The following is a 20,797-nucleotide window of genomic DNA, read 5'->3' on the forward strand; positions in this document are numbered from 1 at the left end:
GGGCGTGGCCAGAGCCGCCCGCCCGTTAGTGGGCGGGGCGGGGTGGGGCGCGCGCTCGGGTTCTCGGGAAGTTCCGCCGGGAAGCGGCTCCAGGAATGAGTGGGCGTGTCCGCGCGTGCGCGCCAGTGGCGGGAGCACGTGGCGCGCGGCAGCTGCGCGGTCCTTCCGGCCCAACGGGAGCGGAGCGGGAGCGGCCGTGGCCGTGGCCACCCTTCCTTCCCCACGGCAGGGCTAGTGTCGCGGCTCGGCCGCCGCCTGGCCGCCATGGGCCGGCGAGCGCGGGACCGCCGGCGGCAGCAGCAGCAGCAGCGGCAGGAGCGGGGCGGCGGCGGCGCCGGGGACCAGGCGGTGAGAGCCGGGCCGAGGCGGGGCGGGGTGAAGAGCGGCGGACGGGGAGCGGCGGGACCGGCGGGCTAACGGCGGCGGCGTGTTCCTTCAGGGCTGGGCCGGCGGCTACCCCGAGATCGTGAAGGAGAACGAGCTGTTCGAGCGGTACTACCAGGAGCTGGGCATCGTGCCCGCCGGCGAATGGGACGCGTTCATGGCGGCGCTGCGGGAGCCGCTGCCCGCCACGCTGCGCATCACGGGCTACCGCAGGTAGGGCTGGGGCTGCTGCCCTGGGGACCTGCCCCGGGCACCGCGGGGGCGGGATGCTGTCCGGGAGAAGGGGTGCCTGAGCCAGCTGCTCCACTGGGACGCGTCCCTGCCCGCCGCAGGGGGGCTGGAACTAGGTGATCCTTAGGGTCCCTTCCAATGTAAACCATCCCGTGGTTCTGTGGTTCTCCATCCGCTGTCCCTCTGCACGTCTGTCGCATGCAGCCATGCCAAAGAGATTCTCCACTGCTTGAAGGAAAAATACTTCAGGGAGCTGCAGAACCTGGAGGTAGATGGTCAAAAAGTCGAGATGCCACAGTCGCTGAGCTGGTGAGTGGTCTGGAGGCGAGTTAAGGCACCCTCCCTGACATCCAGCCTAGTGTGTTGCTCTCTTTATTCTGCTTCTGCCCTTTTCCTGTCTCTTTTCCACCAGGTATCCGGAAGAGTTAGCCTGGCACACTAACTTGAGTAGAAAAATCTTACGCAAGTCCCCACAACTGGAAAAGTTTCATCAATTTCTGGTTAGCGAGACAGAGTGTGTAAGTTTCGGATAGATCTTGATTTTTTTCTTTCATGTCCTGAGCAGTGCTTTATTGAATTACATTATGAGAGAGTGAGACTTTACCTTTTCTCTCAAAAGTTGAATAACTCAGAAGAATCTGGATTTTATGTTGCTGTTGACTGTGATTCATCCCACAACTCTGGTGCATAACTGCAGCTACACATATTTTTCCTAAACTAATTGCAGTTTTTTTGTGTTTGTTTGGCGATGCTAAAACAAGTCTCTGTAAAATAATTAGTTGCTGTTAGAAACCAGATGTTTAAATCTGGTAAAAAGTGCATGTGTGTGCATGACAAGACTTAGCTTAAGCGATGGGAGTTTGTCACTTGGTTGAAGCCAGTTTCTCATCTCTTTTGAGCAGAAACTACATCTGTAGAATTAATACAATTGGAGTAAATATGCAATTATCAGAAAATACACTTGTGTGAATACTGTGATTGCTTTTTTTGTTAAATTCTAGCAAAATTTAAACCTAGATTTATAGTAGTGTGTTTCTGACTGCTTTCTTATTTTACTACATAGTGATTTAAAAATTTTATTGCAAAATAAATGCATTGTTTTGTGAATAAAAACAGATTTAATTTCTTTTTTCCTTTCAAGGGAAATATCAGTCGTCAGGAGGCTGTTAGTATGATCCCACCTCTGCTGCTTAACGTTAGCCCTCATCATAAGGTAACTAGAATATAATGTGTACTAAAGCTTTTTCCCTGAAGTTAGTTTGATTAAACTACACATCACAACAGCAGTATCAATGCTGATACACAGTTCTGTTTTGTGTTGGTGTGTTTTAGGCTTTCTGCACATCAACAGCAACACTCAACTAGTGTTCATATCACAAACACAGTGAACATCTGCTTTTTCAGCTGTATGTACTACCCTGTAAGAAACACTTAGGTTTTAAGTAGTTGCATAGTCTTATTTTCAAAGTGTAAATGTGTTCAGCTGCATTTGAGTTACATATTCATGTTTCAATGTGCTTTTAAAGTAAGATGACTGTTTTTAACTTCCTGCTCTCCATCACACTGTGAACCAGATGTAATTTTCCAGATTCAAATGATAATGTTCTCTACCAGAGAGATTTCACTCCTCTATGCCTTTTGAAGAAGTTGCAAATTTCTGCTCTATAAATGTGTTAGGCAAAATAATTTGGGTGAATTGAAACACAGTACTGGTGATGGCTGAACACTATAGGGTGCTAACTTTAACGGAGCTGTCTAAGGAATGCCCATGATATTTTCCAATAGCAGACTGTAGGAATGGGGATATCTGGTAGCAAACTTTCTATTCTGACTTCTGTGATGTTTTCATACTTTATGCTTGCTTGCAGACTAAATCTGTCAGGTGGCCTTATTCTCTTGATCTCTTAAATTAGTTAACTAATCTCTTGATTAGTTAAATTAGTTGCCTTGTTACCTTAAGCAGTCATGTTGTGTTCTTTCTTAAATTTTCATGACATATCTTAAAATTTTAAGTTTTTCAAACTTCCGACATGTTTTAAAGCCTAGTTTGTAACTACTTGTTTTTATATTAACGTTACCTAGCATATGTAGTGTTTCATCTTATCTTTTGCTTTCACCCCAACCCAATGTATGTCACAGGACTGATGTGAGTCAAGGTCTTCTCATCTCTCTTAAGTGAATAATGAATTGAAAGACTCAGTCCTGATGTGTCACAGGTGCATTTTCAGTTTTGTCTGGAGTTGAACAGGTAGTGAACATGTTCAACTTTATGTAAAACACAAACTGTGGGAGTATTTTTGCACACACATTGTATATTCTAAGCCAGCAGTATACGGATTTTACATTGAATATTTAACTTGGGTGACTGTATTTCAGCAGGCATTTTCCAGAAATGAGCGTAAGATTTCACAGATTTGCTCATAAGTCAGGCTTAGAATAGATTCTTTATCCTGTCTTGTGCCAAGACAGCAAATAACTGCTGTAACAATGACAGCAACTCTTGTCATTTAGGACTTTTTCTGGTCCTTAGTGTCTTAGCTTCTGAGCTGCTTGTTATGACCAGAACTGCAGGTTACTTTTCATACTTAACCAGCATGTTCTGTACATCATGTCTTACGTGCTGATTCCATGTTGTACAAGGATCAACTTAGTGACTGTCAAGCCTCTCCATACATGTGTTCATTTTAAATCTATTTTTCACAATTTAGTTTTCCTCACCATCATTTTGGTGGCAAGTTTTAGAGCACGTTTAACCTTGTATATTCTTCATTATCTTTGCATATTACCTGCAAAACTAGAAAACACTAGCATCACAACTGTTACTTTAAAGGGCACGTATGATGTCGTTGTACTGAGTGCGTTTCATGATGTGTTAGCACTTTACCATGTGCTCTTTGGAGCTCTCTTTGCTTTTCTCTGGGGGCTGTCTTCTAGTTTAGTCTTGTTCATGCCAGGGTCTTGCATGAGGATCTGAGCAGATCCCTTCCCATCCTTTATCCTGTTGCATGATTTCATCTAATTTTTAACAGAGCCAAAGATCCGGGAGATAGACATGTGTTTCTGAAAATCTGTAACTAGGCAAGAGGAAAGACTCTAAGCTTCCTTACTTAAGAGAACAGTATTAAATATCAATTGATTTGCTGTGAAAGTGACTACAAATGACTTGATCACAAGCCAAGTTCCTGATGAACCAGGAAGGAGCAATACACTAGAATTTAGGTGTTCATGTCTGTTGATGTTGGTGCTGTTCTGTTCAGCTGCCTCAGGGCAGTTAAAAAACTTCTCAAGTGCTTCTTCAAGAAAGAGAAACAAGAGATTATGCTGCCTTGATTTTTTGCATTAAAATGCAAATGTGTGGGGAGGGATAGCAACTCATTTTTATAAAATCTATATAATCAGCTGTCTCTGATTGATTTACTAATAGTTTAAAGAAGAGTACTACTTGCTCTTGATTGTAACTTTGCTCTCAATATGTGTGTGTATATGTAAAGTGCCAGTTAACTTCAGTTGGAATTGCTAGTAAAAGGACCATACCCCTATATCTTTGTTCAGGTTCGTCTTTCAAATTCTATTTCATCTGATGTATTTGTTCCCTACAATGTAAAGTCCTTTTTATATTTTAGACTCTCAAAGGTAAAACATACAAAGATCAGGACTGTACTTTGTTTTCAAATTGGTGTTCAGAACAATCAGTTCTCTATGTGCAAAAATACTTAGTTTAAACAAGAACACATAGTAAATTTCTCGAGTACTTGAAAAATACAAACCAGGACTTTTTTTAACTTTCTGGTGTTTGTAGATTCTAGATATGTGTGCTGCACCTGGATCTAAGACGGCACAACTCATTGAAATGTTGCATGCAGACATGAATGTTCCTTTTCCCAGTAAGTCTGGAAAACTACTAAAAACTTTTGTGACTTGGAATTTCTGCTTTTTCTTGTAAAAGATAAAGGTTCCCCACCTTTGCTTTGAAACTTCATGGGCTTCCTTGATGTGAAGGAGAGAGATGAGTTATATATGTGTATATATATATATATATATATATATATATCTTTGCAGTTCAGAGTACAGCACCTGTGATTAGAGCTTAATTCTTGTATATAAATGAGATTTACCTAGTAGATGATGGCCCATGAGCCCCTGTGGTTTAGCCATATCCTGCAAACACTGGATTAAGCTGTTTTAGACTTAAAGTAGTTGTGATATTTATCTTCTTTGTAAGTTTCAGAATCTTTACTCTTGGTTAGATGCTCACAGAAAATACTGTCCACTGAAATATAAAGTTGTGGGAGTGTGTGGATTCTTTCTGCATTCTACTGAAACTTTGCGGATGTAGAGATTGGTGATAGTGGGGGTTTTCTCTGTTACAGGGCTTTTACTTTGAAAAGTTGAAGAGCCTTTGCCTGTGTCTTACTGTCGTTAGATGGAAGCTAGAACTCTTGAGACTATGGCACATCAGTTAAACTTCAACATACCTTTAAGTTGTTTTATGCCCAGTAAGGGCTCCTCTATTCATGAGCAACCTTTTAAGTAAAAATCTCTACTGAAAGGTTTATACAACTTTGAACATAAGGCAATAAACTATGTAAAATTACTTAGATGTTGAATAGTAAAGCATCTTCCCACTGTTTTATGTTCCAGAGGGTTTCGTAATTGCTAATGATGTTGACAACAAGCGCTGCTATTTGCTGGTTCATCAGGCTAAGAGATTAAACAGTCCGTGCATCATGGTGGTAAATCATGATGCCTCCAGCATTCCTAACCTACAAATAGATGTTGATGGAAGAAAAGAGATCCTCTTCTATGACAGGATTTTATGTGACGTCCCCTGCAGGTATCTGGCATGTAAACTTGAATACATGAATGTTACTGCACTAAGTGCCGTGCTAAGTTTTCTTGTGTTACCAAATCATGCTTTTTGAGTTATGATTTATAGTAACTTCCAAAACAAGCAAATGCCTTAAGTTGTCTTAGATGTGAGGATACTGAATCAAGGTGAACTTTTTTCATTCCAAATGGTCCTTAAATATGGTCAGTTAAAGGGCTTCAAATTTTGAACTTAAACTCAGGATACTGAAATACGAAGACAGTGAGGAAACAAAGAATACAGTGTTAGAAAACTAGTTAATGTGAGAGGACTGTAAAAATTATTCTACTATAAATGACTTGGATATGAAAAGAGTTTTACACACAAATAATACAAATCTACTCAACCTCTGTTGCAGCGGAGATGGAACCATGAGGAAAAACATTGATGTATGGAAGAAGTGGACAACACAAAACAGTTTGCAGCTCCACGGGTAAAAATGCTTATTTTACACATCTGCACTTCTTTCATTTCTCTCTCTTCCTTTCCCCATATCTTCAACATCTGCATGCATTCACATGTTAATATATGACAAAGCAGAGACAAAGAAGACTCACTTTGCTCTCAAAACAAGAGCTTATGTGCTATTCAGAGGAAGTGTAGGGTTTTGGATGTGAGTGGAGCATGTGAATCCAAATTGCTTGTATTCTTATGAATATCTGACGTATTAATGTTCATTGAATTGATTTAGACAGGGTAACTAATAAAACAGAAGAAATCATTTGGTTGGGATTCTTAGCGTTCCAAATACTCTTGGAAAATACAATAACTTGTAAAATTTGCTAGTAATATTTTAAAGTCTTTAGGATAGTAGACATCATACATGAACAATTTCAGTTACCTGAGATTGATTTATGTTAACTGATGATGAATGAGTACTTAGGCTAGTGCAGGCACATGATAAAATGCAGATTGAAACACAGATGACAAAGCTTAGAACGCTTCACTGTGTATTTTTAACACACTGGGGGTGCCATTGATTACTGTGACTCAGCTGACCTATTACTGCTTGGTAATTCATTCATAGTTGCAGATTTTCTTTTAGTTGTAAGTGTGGAGGTAGGGGTCTAAGCTGTCATCCAGCTCAATGATACCTTTCTCAGAAGGCCATTGCTACCTAAGATGTGTTGTTCATAACATTTGTAATAGTCAGATTACCGCTCATTTTAACTCTGAATTTCTGAGAAGAGTCATGTTTTGGGGTGTTATTTTTCTAGTGTTGAGTACTTGATAATAAACTTGATGGGGCACTAGAAAGAACGAAATACAGAATGCTATGTTAAAAGCTACCCTGGATCATTGTTTATGTTTGACCTAATTGCTGTTCTAATTTAATAGGTGTAATTGTGAGTGTGTCTGCAGTATAGACTGCACTAAGCTGATAAAGTTTGAAACTGACTTTAATTTGTGTACTGGTGACAGCTGTGGAACTCCCTAAGTACTGGCTTAGTCCATGGAGAGTTGTATGTCTGCAGTATAGCTTCTTTCGGGTTCCTGAATGACAGCTGGCTAGACCAAAAGTGTTCTGTTAGATTGCAGCTGAGAATTGCAACCCGTGGTGTTGAACAGCTGGCAGAAGGTGGGAGAATGGTGTATTCTACGTGTTCATTGAATCCTATCGAAAATGAAGCTGTGATCGCATCTCTGCTGGAAAAAAGTCAAGGTGAGAATGTGAGTTTGGATGGAGTACGGAACTTTTTTTTTTCCCCTCAGCCCAAAAAAAGATATGTGTGTTATGGTACTAGTGATAAGCTTAGCGTGGGTAATACGCTTCTAGTTTGCATCCTTTGACCCACATTTTGACATGATTGAAATTTTAATGTCTTTAAACTCATGGGTTTTTTTACATTTTTGACTTGCATATGATGGCCGAGGTAACAAAAGGTGGAAAAATTGAGACTGACTGAGAAGCTACACTGCATTACTTTGCGATAGTAGAGTTTAGTAGCCCATTTAGTAGCTGGTGGATCCTGTTTTTTCTGAATCAGTAGCCTGAAGTTTGGAGATATCTAATGAAATTTGGCATGAAAATTTCCACCAACTTTGTGTTAAATTGAGCCTTTTACAGAGCAGAAGCAGCTGTATTGCTCCTGGACCTGAGCTTATTCTGGAAGTTGGTAACCTGTTTTGTGTAATGTCAGTATTCTGGCCAGTCAGTATTCTGACCCCAAATTGTGCATGGAATTTCATTGTCTCAGAAACAGCAGTTTAGCTAAAGTGCTTGCAGATTAATTAGGAACTGACTATTTAGTTTCCACTCAAATGACGTTTTTATTTAGAGTTAGTTTCTTTGGTAGGAACGGATGTGTTTCCAGTATATTATATTAGGCTTGGCTTATTGAAGGTTGTAGTAAGCCAGTGTTAAATTTAACAACTAGTTTGGATAGGGGCATGAAGCAGTATGGATGTTAACAGAGGCCAGCAATTGCAGTATCTGGGGCAAATTCAGTACTTGGAAGGAAGGATCTTGACTGACTGTTCCGTTAAGATCTAGTCTTGGCCCAGTGGAGGTATTTTGAGGTGTACCTGTTCACCCAACAAGTGAATGTTACCCTTGGAACTTGAACATAGGTGTAGCTAAAGAAGGGTGAGGTAGTGCAGTGGTCTGCAAGGGGCACTGGACCTCAAGAATTCACTCAGGTCAGTCCAGAAGATTGTTGGTGCTTTCTGATGCGGTGTTAACTGCTACCTGTAGAGCAGATGAGACTGCTTTCCCCTTAGGCTGAGGGAGTAAGGAAAGGGCACTTTTGTACCATTTAGAAACTAATGGAAATTGTGCTACTTCTAATGGGCTCTTTAGTGCCTTATCAATCTAATGTAGTCTTGAGGCATCAGCTGAAGTCATGCTGTAGATGGACAGGACTACTCAAAGGACGGATGCAAATATCAAGCTTAATCACATTTGAAATGTCATCTTTGAATTTGTCTATGAATTCACATATGACTTTTTCATTTATTTAAAAGACTTGCTTAAATGTCACTGTAAGAGTCAATGGTTAGTCATGTAGAAGTGGTTGATAAATTGTGTTTGGCATGAGGAAAAAGCCTACCTGACTGTTAAAAACTTAAGTATTCAGAATCACAAAAAAGAAATGTTGAAGTTATTCATCTCTGGAGAGATCACCTTTTTAAACAGTGAATTTTTATATCATTCTTTCTGGACTTGGGGCAGTTTAAACCTTTAATTCAGTAGATTAAGTTATACTCTAATATCTCTTGTAGTAATTTGACATATTTTAGACACATAGTCTTTTGTCCTATTAGTTTGACAGTACTTACCTTACTGTTAAACAGTTTTTGGAATTTTCCTTTCAATTTAAAAAATAATAAATTCTCTTTCCTTTCACACTGGAATATATTGAGATGTTAAGTGCATAAAATGAGAACATAGCAGGCCTTTTAGGAGGCTTTGTTATCCCAAGAGTTATTCCCTGAAAAATACTTAAACAGTATGGTAAATTGAAATACTAAGTAAATGAGAATAAAAACTTAGATGATCGCTTTGCCTAGAACACTGTTATTCAACGATAGAAGTCATAGAGCACTACTCTATGCAGTTGCTACAAAAAATATTGAACCGTTATATTTTGGTTAATTTATAAATTGCAAACTTATATAGTTATTATTAACAGTTCTTACCATCTTTGTTAATTTACGTGGTAGTAGCTGTATATCATTTTGTTTCTTGAAAGTTTTAAAAAAAAAGTAGTGTTCTTAAAATGGTCTTAAAACTTGAAGGAAAACTATTTTTATAAAAGTTAATTAGCAACACAACTCTCCAATTCTATTTACAAGACCATTTATATTCTTGGGATTTCAGGTGCCTTAGAACTTGCTGATGTCTCTTCCGAGTTACCAGGCTTGAAGAGGATGCCAGGAATTACAAAATGGAAGGTACTTAAACTGGTAGTTTTTTGAAGTTCTTGGTCTGTGGTAGAGTGCTAAGTTAGGGAAATTTTGAAGTGTAACATTTTACAATGTTAAGTTGAGCTGGATTAATGCCAGTGATTTGATGTTTAGGGGAGAGAGCTAAAAGTCTTTCTGATAGTAAGTTCTTGTCTCTTCATCTGCTATTCTCTTACCTCTACCTTTCTTTGATCTCTCTCCTATACTTTAGTGTTATAATTCCCTTTCCTGTTGTGTGCATGTGGCCTGTAGATGGCAATATAATTTCAGCCGCTTTTAAAGTTATCCATCCTCCTCGGTCTTTAGAGTCTGTGAATGTTAGATTCTGCAGTTCTTCAGCTGGTCTGTTTGAATCATTTGGAAGTAAAACCTGTGAAACCCTTTTTGGAAGTTAGCTATAAAGCCTGCAGTGACGTGACTAATCCTAAAATATTAATAGAATCCTGTATTTTGTTCCATGTCTTGTGTGACTTCAGGTCTGGAAACAGACTAGTAGGGAAGGGCAAAAAAACCCGAAGCTGCTTCAGCTTCCCGTTAAGAGTATACTCAAGAAGAGTAGAAGGCCATCCTGGTAGTAGGGAAAGAAACTGATTGAATTTTAGTTATGAGTGTATGCCTTTGCAGTGCCATTGCTTGTTCTGCCTTACCATCTCACTAGTCTCTTGCAATGGCAGGCTGCAAGTTTATGGCTGTGTGCAGACTAATGAACAAGATACGTGGAATAAAGATTTGCTTATGTTCTGCCATTGGAAATCCAGCTGAGAAACTAGCTGATTTCCTTCTTCTTACAATTCCAAAAGTTTACACTGTGCTTGTACCTGAAGAATAAATGTAAAATGCATAACTGTGGCTCTGTAATCTTAATTTTACCTTTTTTTTTGGTTCTATGTAAAGCTACTATATATATGTATTTATATATATAATGATCACTAAGAGTATATTGTATTCCCTGTTGCGTTTATTTCTCTGCAGTTGAAATATAAATCTCCTAAAAGTATTTTAGAAACTAGGCTAATAAAATCTGTTGAAAGTTTGCAAGACTTTCTTCAGTCCTTATTTGCTTCTACTGTATTTTTGCAGGCCTTATTGGCTAGCTTGTCACTGAATGTATTTTCTTGCTTTGGTACTGTTTTTACTTTTATTGCTGCTGTTCTTTTATTCCCTGGTGAAACATCTGTTCACTTGGGAGCTCTGTGACTGATTACATGGAATATTCTTGAGCATCAGTTGACTGTAAATCTCTGGAAACAGCAACACAGAAATAAGGTTTTGTTCGAGGGACACTTAGGTGCTTAGAAGTAGCAATCAGTACTCTCTCCTGAAGCCAAATGATGAGTGAACTCCAGTGAATTATTTCAGTCTTGAAAGAAGAGACCTTTTTAACTCCAGATCTGATAATCTACAGCACTTTCACTCCTTGTTCTACCCTAGCACATGGCTAGTAAAATGTGCAGTAGAGTTCAGTGTGTTCTTTGGTGCTTTCTCATTCTACCAGTCACACCAGTTAGGCTGATAAACCAAAACTGAACAGTGCAGGGCTGTTGGGCAGTTATTCTGGTAAATCCAAAATAGTTCTAGACTTGTTTGGACTACAGTTATTTATCAGTCCCATTGTTTGTTTTTTCTCAAGCTTCAGTTGTGACTTCCAAAGAAGTACAGTCTGTCTTGTCTCCATCTAGGACTATGACATGTAGCATATTTTGGCTTGAAATAATAATTTTGGAAGTGCAGTAATTTCTATTTCAAGAATGTGCAAATGCACAATATTTTATGATCAGATGTGATCTAATCAGTGGCTGAGAAATGCCACACTTCATGATGCTGAAATCTGTGTTCTAAAGTTCTTAGGGAAATGGTAATCTAGATAAATATTACATTTCTGCTTCCAGTAGAACACTAATTTAAACTTTCTTAAACTTTCAAGACAATCACAGTGGGATGTATGAAACCACTTCATCATACTTCCCAGTCCTGAAGTCACCATCTCTGCAACTTCTTTATTTTATTTTGTTGCCTTAATGACAAAAATGGGCCTTCATTTCAAATATTAACTTTATGCATTTGCCCCACGTGTACCCAGATGTGACCTTCCTTACAGTCAATACAAAACCAGGCATCTGGAGCTCTGAAGTGAGATTTTCCCTGACTTATTTTTTCACTTTGGTTTTCTTTCTTAAAGAGCATTCAGAATGCCTTCCTACAAGATTTGTGGCTCTAACCTTCTGCTTGTATCTCAACAGTCCATCAAAAGCTTTGACTTCTAGCCAGAATGAGGTGATGTTAGGCCTACACAGTGTAAAAGTGGATTTATAGATGTGTTCTGAGTTCTGGGTAAAGTTACAGACACTAGAAAATAATGAGAAACATGGTTCTTCAGCAGCTTTCCTTGAAAACATCTCTATCAATGACCTATGCACGCCTGTGTCATGGGGCTCTGTGATTACCAAGCTGTTGTATTGCACTCTTGCATCTTTCTTACATAATGAAATTGGGATTCCTCAGTTCTAATCTCTACTGGACAGCAGTAGTCCTTTTCTATACCAGAAAATAATTTCTCTTTTTGGCATTGAAACCTTGGTTTGGAAGTATTATAATTAAAATTTATAAAATGGTGACCTATGTTCTTTACAGTATTTATACTTCTTCCTTTGAAGGTAATGCTGAAAGATGGACAGTGGTTTGAAGAGTGGAAAGATGTGCCTTCAAATAGACAAACACAAATACGTCCCACTATGTTTCCAGTAAAAGATGAAGAGAAGCTAAAGGCAATGAATCTAGAGCGTTGGTAAGTTTTCCCAGAGTAGATCTTATGAGGATTTGATGATTAACATGTATGATGGTGGGCAAATTATAATTAGGTCGGATTAGGAATGTATTGCAGTATAGACCTGTTTGAATAGGTCTGAGTATATTTTGATTGCTTCCTATGTAATGGCAGTAGACTATTTAAAGTCCAGTGAATTCAGAGAAATTATTGCATGTTGCTTCTGAGGAATAACTACTCACACAAAAAGGTCTAATTCTTTGCATCCAGTAGAGATGCATAGCCAAAATTACTGGAAAAGTATGTAAAACTTCAGCATTTTAACAGTGTGACTTACTTGCTATGAAAGGCTTTCCATAGCTATTCTAAAAATATTGTTTAGAAATGAGTCATTAAAGCTCAGATGTGAACTGTGAAATGAATGTGTTGCACTGATGCAAGTAATTTTGCCAGAATGCTCTACTTTAGATCCTGTTTCTAGTTTGATAAATTAAATCTGCACAATCCTACTAGGAATACTTAGCCTATCCTGAAAATGATTATAAATGTGACACTTCTAGTATTTTGTGAGAACCTGAATGCAGATATGAATACACTGCAACATTTTTTTTCTTTTCTCTCTAGTCTTAGGATATTGCCACATCACCAGAACACAGGCGGTTTCTTTGTGGCTGTGTTAATAAAAAAGTCTCCCATGCCATGGAATAAACGTCAGCCTAAGGTAACTTTTTCTAAAACATCTAAAATGTTAATTATTAATAATGTTTCAGATTTTTTTTAAATATTACACATAATAGAAAACATACTATAACTATTTTGTATCTGCCTTTCAGTAATAGCTCAGTGTGTCAGTTAAAAATAAATTCCTAAATCCCTTAAGTACTTTAAAAAAAATGACAACTTCTAAAATAGAAAAAAAAGAGAGGAGATTTTGAAATTATAGTAAAATAGTAAGATAAAGCTTGAACCTAAAATTGAGACTTTGAAAGAATTACAGAAGCAGATTATATTAGGTTGCTAAAGCTGTCAGTTCCTTCAGTGTGTGTGGTCCTCCTGCTGAAGGCTTTTTTCTGCTGTGTTGTAAGCTGATTCTGATTTCAGTTTATCTTACTCTGTGGCTGGTTGCTCAGGGGTGATTCACTAACAGATTAGTCTAGCAGATCAGCAGCAGGGGGAGTGGATGTAAAACTGTTAGGAGCAGCAGCTTCAGCCATCTGACTTTAATCCATTTGTTGTCAATTGTCTTTAAAATCCTGTCAACAGGATTTTAGGTTGGCGTGATTTATTTGATCTCTTAGATTGTCACGTCTATGAGAAAAACGTCTTGTGTGAATAAGCTCCTTTAGATGTTTTTGTTCATTTGATTTGCTTAATTAGAACAGCTTATGAGTAAAATGTATGTGGCAATAGGGAAGAAGCATTTATTCAGAAGCAAGTGTCATCTAAGTAGTTTATTCTGTTCTAAGTTGAACATTGTAGCACTCTCCTGGAAGGTGTGCAGCAGCAGGATGCATGTGTCACTTTGAGTGCTAGAAGGAAAACAGCAGAGCCTGTCTTAAAGTAGTCTTCTCTGAGTGCTTGAACGTGATTTTGTAAATGGTACAAAAATAGCTTTCTTGGACAGTTGGTACGAAACTGTCCAGATCAGTACTAGAGGTAAATGCAATTTATATAGTGGCATCTTGATCTAGTAATCAGATTAACTCTCTGAATGGATCTGTTTAAGCACTTGCATACAAACTGACAAGAATTAAGCACACGCAAAGAGAGAACATAGGTGCCTTCTGTTACAAGTTAGATTCTACTTTGCTTTGTTGAAAATAATTTAATCTGAAATAGGTTCATCAGAAGTTACCACAAAGAACAGGAGATACTGAAGTGACAGCAACTAATTCAGATAATGGTTCTGACTGTATTACTGAAGAACCAATACTTGCTGAAAATGAAGAGTCTAAGAAAATGGAAGGATTGCAGAATTTGGACACTGAGCAAAGCAAAAAGGAAGGAGTATGTGGGTAAGTATTTGTCCTGTGACAGCTTTGTAATTGCTGAGTATTCTATAGTTCTTTTGTTACTGGACTCATTTAGAAGTCGATCAAGAAGAATTAATGAATTCATTCAGTTGTCCTGCATTTCCATGTTTTCTGTCTTGTATTTCAGCAAGTTTGGAAACTAACCAGTTTTCTTATTAACATTTGCAAAGTCTGTTAGTACTTTCCTCTCTGTTAAGGAAAAAAAAACGTTCAGAACTTTAACATTTGGAAGATCTTTATTGTCTTCACAATCACTGTCAGAAATCTCTGTTTACTTGTTTTTGTGGTTTCTGTTTTAAAGCACTTCTTTCACATCCTCATTTTAAGAAGTTACATTGTGGGTAGTGTTGTCCTAGTGAAGCATGGGAAAATGCCCATATTCTATTTGGCATACTGTTGTTACCACAAAGCAAGTGTTGACTAAATGAACTGAATATACTGATTTGAAGCCAAGTACTTTTACTAAAATTGACAGTGTAATGTTATTTTCTTTTTAGACCACCACCATCTAAAAAAATGAAGTTGTTTGGTTTTAAAGAAGACCCTTTTGTCTTTCTCCCTGAAGATGATCCACTGTTCCTTCCTATCCAGTAAGAAAAAAATGTTTCTGGTTTGGCAGTAAGATTCCTAGTAATTTGGGAATATTAGTAGTTCAGTTCATCACAAAAGATGGGTCTGGTTGATCATGTGTAAAGATTTTTGCCTAATTTTACATCAGGGGCTCCTCTCCTCAACATTTAAACACTTCTTAAATGAAAATAACCAACTGGAGTTTGCATTGGAAATTTTCAAGTGTATTTTGGTGTCTATGACAGCTTGTCTTTTCTGATGTCATACAGCTTAGAAAGTCTAATCTTTGTGTTCTGGAGCCAAAGTGCTAAGTGTTTGCAGAGATAGCCAGAGGAAGTGGGCTAACCCGTGCATTTTGAGTATGTGATTTCATTGCTCAGTTAATCAAAGCAAGCATTATGGCTACAGGAAGTTTTATGCATTGGACCCATCATTTCCCAAGATGAATTTACTGACTCGAACTCAAGAAGGAAAGAAGAGACAGCTGTACATGGTTTCTAAGGAGCTAAGGAATGTGCTTCTGAACAACAGTGAGAAGATGAAGGTACGGTTCATCTCCAGGTTTTCACAAGCATTAGTGGGTATCTCCTTGAACTTTATCGCCAAGCTTGCTGTTTATATAGAGCATTAGCCCTCTTGACAGGCTTTTTTTTAGTCTGGATTAGTATTTTCCTCTCCATCCCTCCTCTACTAGAGGTGAAGATTTGACTCTGAGAGGTGAATAACAGCCTTCAGGATTAAAATCGGTAAATTTTCGGTGGATGAAAGGGAACTTAAAAGTAAAGAGAGGGAATATATATAACTGCTCTGTGTGTGCCATTGTGTACTGCATTTTTATGCAGTCTTCAGGTAACTTCACAAGTTTACATTGATGCTGTTGTATTTATGAGCCCCTTAATTATAAAATTATTAAGAGCTCTGAAAGCCTACCAAAAATAAAGATACCTTCAGCTGAATTATTAGCTGACTGCGTTATATGTGGACACTGTTTTAAAGTACTTTCAACAACTGAACATTTTGAAAGGTTGTTAAGCTGAATGATTATGGAATAATAAATTTTTGTGAATTAGAGGGGAAAAAATGTTTTTATAGGATTCCCTATGGTAAATGTCTTGCAAATGCTAAAGACTTGTCTTTCAAGTCATTGACTGATTTAAGTTGGAATGAGGTCATCTAGTCCAGCTTCCTTCTTGCATCAAAGAGAGCTGACTTCAAAGCTAGATCAGGTACAATCTGGGTCCAGTCAGATCTTGAAAATTGCTGAGGATATTCAGTACATCTTTACAACAGATCGTTAAGATGGATAAATAATTATTCTTTTATCCCCCATGCAGGAAATGGCTACATAATTGACAAAATTTTAAGAAATTGGTGCACTGCATCAGGTAGTGAGACTTTGAGTACCACAAAGGATATAGTGTCCTAATATTAATGCCATGTACATTTTTTATTGTCCTTGCTTGACTTTCCGAAAATCACACAGAAAATTCTTACTCAAACTAAAATAAAAATTAGATATTAATAGTTCATTGCCCTAATTTTAAAACTGCCACTTCCTCACACTGTTCAGTTTTCAATATGGAAAGGAGTAAAAGGCGTTTTGTGTTGATAGGGCACTACATTTCTGTAGTGGGAGATCCTTTTTCCCTTGGATGAATTTTCACATTAATTCAGTGTCCAATGCGAATGAACAAACATTACAGCAGAATTATCCCTTCTTCCTCCTTTTAGTCAAACAGTTGATGAAAAACAAAGTTCAGAGTGGTAATTTAGAATTTATGCTCCTTAATGACGCTTATTGGCCTTGCTGTTTGCAGGTTATTAACACAGGGATAAAAGTCTGGTCTCGCAACAGTGATGGTGAACAGTTTGGATGTGCATTCCGATTAGCACAAGAGGTAATTACGTAGCACTGTATTTTCCGAGGAGATATTTTGGTTTCCTCTAGAGCCTGTAACACAGCTGGCATTAACTTTGTCAGATTAGTGACAATTTGCATTTTCAGTATGGTTTAAAATGTGAAAATTGTTTTCTAATATTAGGTAAAGGACATACTATTTTTAACGCTTTTCCTTCACAAAGTAAAAGTTGCATTTTGAAATAATTGTATTTATTTATTAAACAGGGAATTTATACTCTGTACCCATTCATTAATGCGAGGATTATAAGTGTTTGCATAGAAGATGTTAAAATTCTGCTAACCCAGGAAAATCCATTCTTAACTAAATTTAGCAGTGAAACACAGAAGAAAGTCAAAGACATGGGTAAGTCTTCTAATTTGTTTTGTGACAAAATTATTTTTATACATTACACAAAGGACTGTGAAAATCCTGTGACGTAAACTGTGTTTGCTAAAAATTTTGACTAAATTTATCTTGAATATACTTGTTAGGTAAGTAAGCATTACTGAAACCTAGTGCACTACTAGAAATTTCAGTCCTTTTCGGTTGCAGCCTTTAAGATTTATGAGCTTCAGAGAACAGAAGAGTTGCCAGACTTGTGACTTCTGTGAAGCAGTGCGGTGAGGCCGCATTTAAAATATCTGATGAACAAAGATTTTATATACGCTTCTGATCTTTGTGCCTGTTAATGCTCCAGCTGAAACTTTGTCATCTGCAGTTGCACGTCATGATCTTATGTATCAACTATAGTTATTCAGATTCTGTTTTGTTAAATATGAGCAGTAATGTCTACTCGTATTAAATTTTTATTTCCTCTTCACTAGATGCTTGAAGAAAAGAAGATGAGTTTTCAACCTTTTATTTATGTTGTTTTATTTTCAGCTCATTGCTGATCCTTGTTCTTCAGTATTTGATGAGACAAAATGGGATGAAAAATTTTTCTAAAGTTTGAGCTGGCATACTCTTATGTTCATTTTAATTAAGTAGAAGTTCCTTGCTAGGTTCACTGAGTAAATTAATCCATTATGTGGGTTTTGTATTTTAATTTGTTTGTTTGGCATTTGGAGGAGACAGGGTTGGCAGTTGCTTCTGTAACTATAGAAATACTTCGGTCTGAAAAAAAGGGAATAAAACCTGGTATTGTCTATAGTTCAGTGTATTGATGTAGATAACTGCTAGCCATCTCATGCTGTGTGACTGTCTGAAAACTTGTTTTCTTGAACATTTTCAGATGACAATCACTTAACATTGTACCAAGTAACACATGTTTTGTTTTTGTTTCCCCCCCCCCCTGCAGCAATGGGAAGTGTAGTTCTGAAGTATGACCCAAACCCTGAGTAAGTAGATGTGTTGCTTTCCACTTATGCACTTTAAAGACTTGCACAAGAATTTATTCTCACTCAGCAAAAACAGAAGTAGAGGCATAGAGATGCAATGAGGTCAACAGTAAAGCCAGATAGGATACAGAGACTGACAGAGAAGCTGTCTTGCTTGTGTATTCTTAAAACAAGTGTACTATGTAGCTTTATAAAGGAGATCTGATAGTTCTGCCAGACATCCACAGTGCACTGCATGTGATTTATTTGTTTGATTCCCTGTGAAGTCCAACACTGGAATGGAAAATATTACTTTTCATTGTTTCTTTGTGTGGACAAAGTACCTTTTGTGGACAAAACTCTTGAGAAATTCTTAAATGTAAACTTTCATCTTGCTTGTATTAGTTCTGAAACCAGAGCCAGAAAATTATTTTGTTTGAGAAATTTAATAGCATTGAGCTGTTTTGTTAATTTTTTTTGTCTTGTGCACTTATTTATTGGGGTATGGCTATAAAATGATGTTTTGAAGATTAACTTTCTCATAATTGACTGAAGGTAACTGCTTGTTTGTAGAAAACCTGATGATCTTCAGTGTCCAATAGTGCTGTGTGGTTGGCAAGGAAAGACGTCACTCCGTGCCTTTGTGCCCAAGAATGAGAGACTTCATTACCTGAGGATGATGGGAGTTGAAGTGTTTAAAGCAAAGAAGAAAGAGGAGGAATTGGAAAACAAAACTGAGGAAGAAGTTCAACATAACCTGGCGCAAACAGAGGACGGAATGGATGTGGAAGATAAAGAACATGATTTAGTCACAAAAATGGAAGCAGAAATAGGTGAAGAATCTTCCCAGAGTCCTGTGGAAAGCAGTGCTATGGAAACAGAAAATAAAACTGAGGATTTAGATCAATCCAGTAAAAATGCCACCACTCACATAAGCAAGGAAAGCAAAGGCACGGATACAAGTACTGTGAAAGATTAGATTTCTTTTGTATTGCTTGGCAGCTTCCACGAGGCTCATATACAACTTTTGCTTTTAGCATGAAACTGTATTTTAAAATTTCGGTTGGAATGGGATGTTCCTCTTTTGAAGTTTCACCTATTTTATATTTTAAATGAAAGCTGTAAAGAGATTTCGAGTGTGTCTTCTTTTTACCATTTTAAACTCCCTATTAGTGGTGGGTTTGCGTGTCTGTTGCTGGCAAAGGACCAGCACCAGTAAAATCTAAAGCCCATATTTTAAATGGAACAAATGGACTGCCTGTGTAACTAGTCAATTCCTTCAGAAGAAAAGCCTGGAATTTCATTCAAAGTACATAAGTTCCAGAAAAAATTATTACCCCACCTACACCCAATCTGATTACTACTTCTGCAGGCTCTTTAATGGATAAGAGAATCAGCATGAGTATGCATACAAATGTGCATGTGGCATATCTGGCTACTAGTCTGGTTAACAGTTGTCCAAAACAAAACCATATACAGCATCCTGGAAAAAAAAAAGCAGAATGCATTTTGCTGGAGACTGATGTCTGAGATTCTTCTTCAGAGTGATTAATTGCTTGACAGACACAACTAGTAAATGTCGTTAACTAGATCTTCAGGTGTGCTGAACATGCCTTGAACTCCTCTCTTGAAATGTGCCTGGTAAGAATCTGTGACCACCCTCCGGATCTGCTGGGGGTCATCTGTTTCTCTGTCAGTTTTTCAAGTGAGAGTCATATCTACTTTTTCCAAGATACTTGTTTATAGCTGAAGTAATAGTTAAAAAAAAGTGTGGTGGTATATATGTTGTATAGTAGATGTTTACAAGAGGTTATATAGGTTCAAAAGGTTAATTACTTAATCTGACTTGGAAAAAAAAAAGGTTGGCTACCTCAGAATCTTCAAATATAAATTCCATCCTTTGTGGATTAGTTTCAGCGGTACTCTCTGCTTGTATCAAGTTGACCTGAAAGAAAAGTGACCAGTGGTACAAGGTACTATCCTCCTCTAGAGCCATCGTGATGCAAATACTTGTTTTGCTTGTCAAAATGAATTTTACCATGTGTAGTTTTACTGATGGAGTCCTAATGTGGCTTAGATGCATTTGCTGTACCTCGCTACAACAGACTTTCTGATGCTTGCCCTTGAACTACTTCATCAAAGGGAGTATTCTTGAGGGACACACATAAAAGTGAAATAATGCTGTGTCCTCTGATGAGATATTAGTCTCATGCAGTGAAGAACCATTGGCAGGACTCATTTTCCTCATGAGAGTCCATAAAATAGGTTAATAAAAAATGAGTTCTTGCCCTTGTATTTTGCTAAGGTTTGAGTTTGTTCTTTGAATTGGGAACTGTGATGGGCCAGGTTCTTTTTGGGCAGCTCCTTAGGCTGAAGAGCAGCATAGCGGAATTTTCTTATGAATGGATGTGTATGTAAAGTATAATTTTTAACTCTTAAAGTATATGAGGAAAAAAATTCTAGCAACTTTTAACTTCAAGCATGAAACATTTTTGTATCTTTGCATTTATTCTGACATATTGGGCATTTGAAATGGAAGAAGGGTGGAATACCAGTGTCATTTTTTTAAGTCCTCATTGTAGTCTGCAGTGCTCAGCCCTGAGGATGTTTTGAATCCATCTGATCTTTATGCTCTGATGATCTGTATAAATTATCAAAAGGTCAAGTATTAAAACTTATGTGAAGAAACTAAAATTTGTTTTTAATTATGCTTGCTGTTACTGTATCAACTGATGTTCCTGAGCAGCAGTTTAAGCTTCCTTTCAGTCAGTGACTCGGCTAATATGAGTTTATTACAAGTTAAGCTGATAAGAATACTTGTTGAT

The 20,797-nt window shown here is 37.8% G+C and overlaps 1 protein-coding gene across 1 annotated transcript; it reads left to right on the plus strand.

Annotated features, from left to right (window-relative positions):
- Window positions 1-108: 108 nt before the first annotated feature.
- On the plus strand, window positions 109-20,267 carry NSUN2 (NOP2/Sun RNA methyltransferase 2). Its single transcript, XM_027743260.2, has 19 exons — window positions 109-348; window positions 440-597; window positions 820-924; window positions 1,028-1,133; window positions 1,757-1,828; window positions 4,415-4,499; window positions 5,257-5,449; window positions 5,841-5,915; window positions 7,015-7,145; window positions 9,303-9,376; window positions 12,043-12,173; window positions 12,777-12,873; window positions 13,992-14,167; window positions 14,683-14,775; window positions 15,164-15,299; window positions 16,573-16,653; window positions 16,881-17,019; window positions 17,954-17,993; window positions 18,546-20,267. Exons 1-19 carry the CDS (start codon window positions 265-267, stop codon window positions 18,949-18,951), a joined length of 2,382 nt encoding a protein of 793 aa, XP_027599061.1. The 5' UTR covers window positions 109-264; the 3' UTR covers window positions 18,952-20,267.
- The last annotated feature ends 530 nt before the right edge of the window (window positions 20,268-20,797 follow it).

Source organism: Pipra filicauda, unplaced genomic scaffold (assembly GCF_003945595.2).
Source record: "Pipra filicauda isolate LSUMZ 115617 unplaced genomic scaffold, ASM394559v2 scaffold514_size685291_pilon, whole genome shotgun sequence".
Taxonomy (NCBI): domain Eukaryota; kingdom Metazoa; phylum Chordata; class Aves; order Passeriformes; family Pipridae; genus Pipra; species Pipra filicauda.

Bases quoted from the DNA above. Each gene is read 5' to 3' on its own strand.
- NSUN2 (XM_027743260.2), top strand. From the start codon at position 265: ATGGGCCGGCGAGCGCGGGACCGCCGGCGGCAGCAGCAGCAGCAGCGG. The intron at 14,776-15,163 runs GTAAGAAAAAAA...TTATGGCTACAG, and splicing joins CCACTGTTCCTTCCTATCCA to GAAGTTTTATGCATTGGACC. The intron at 17,020-17,953 runs GTAAGTCTTCTA...CCCCCCCTGCAG, and splicing joins GAAGAAAGTCAAAGACATGG to CAATGGGAAGTGTAGTTCTG.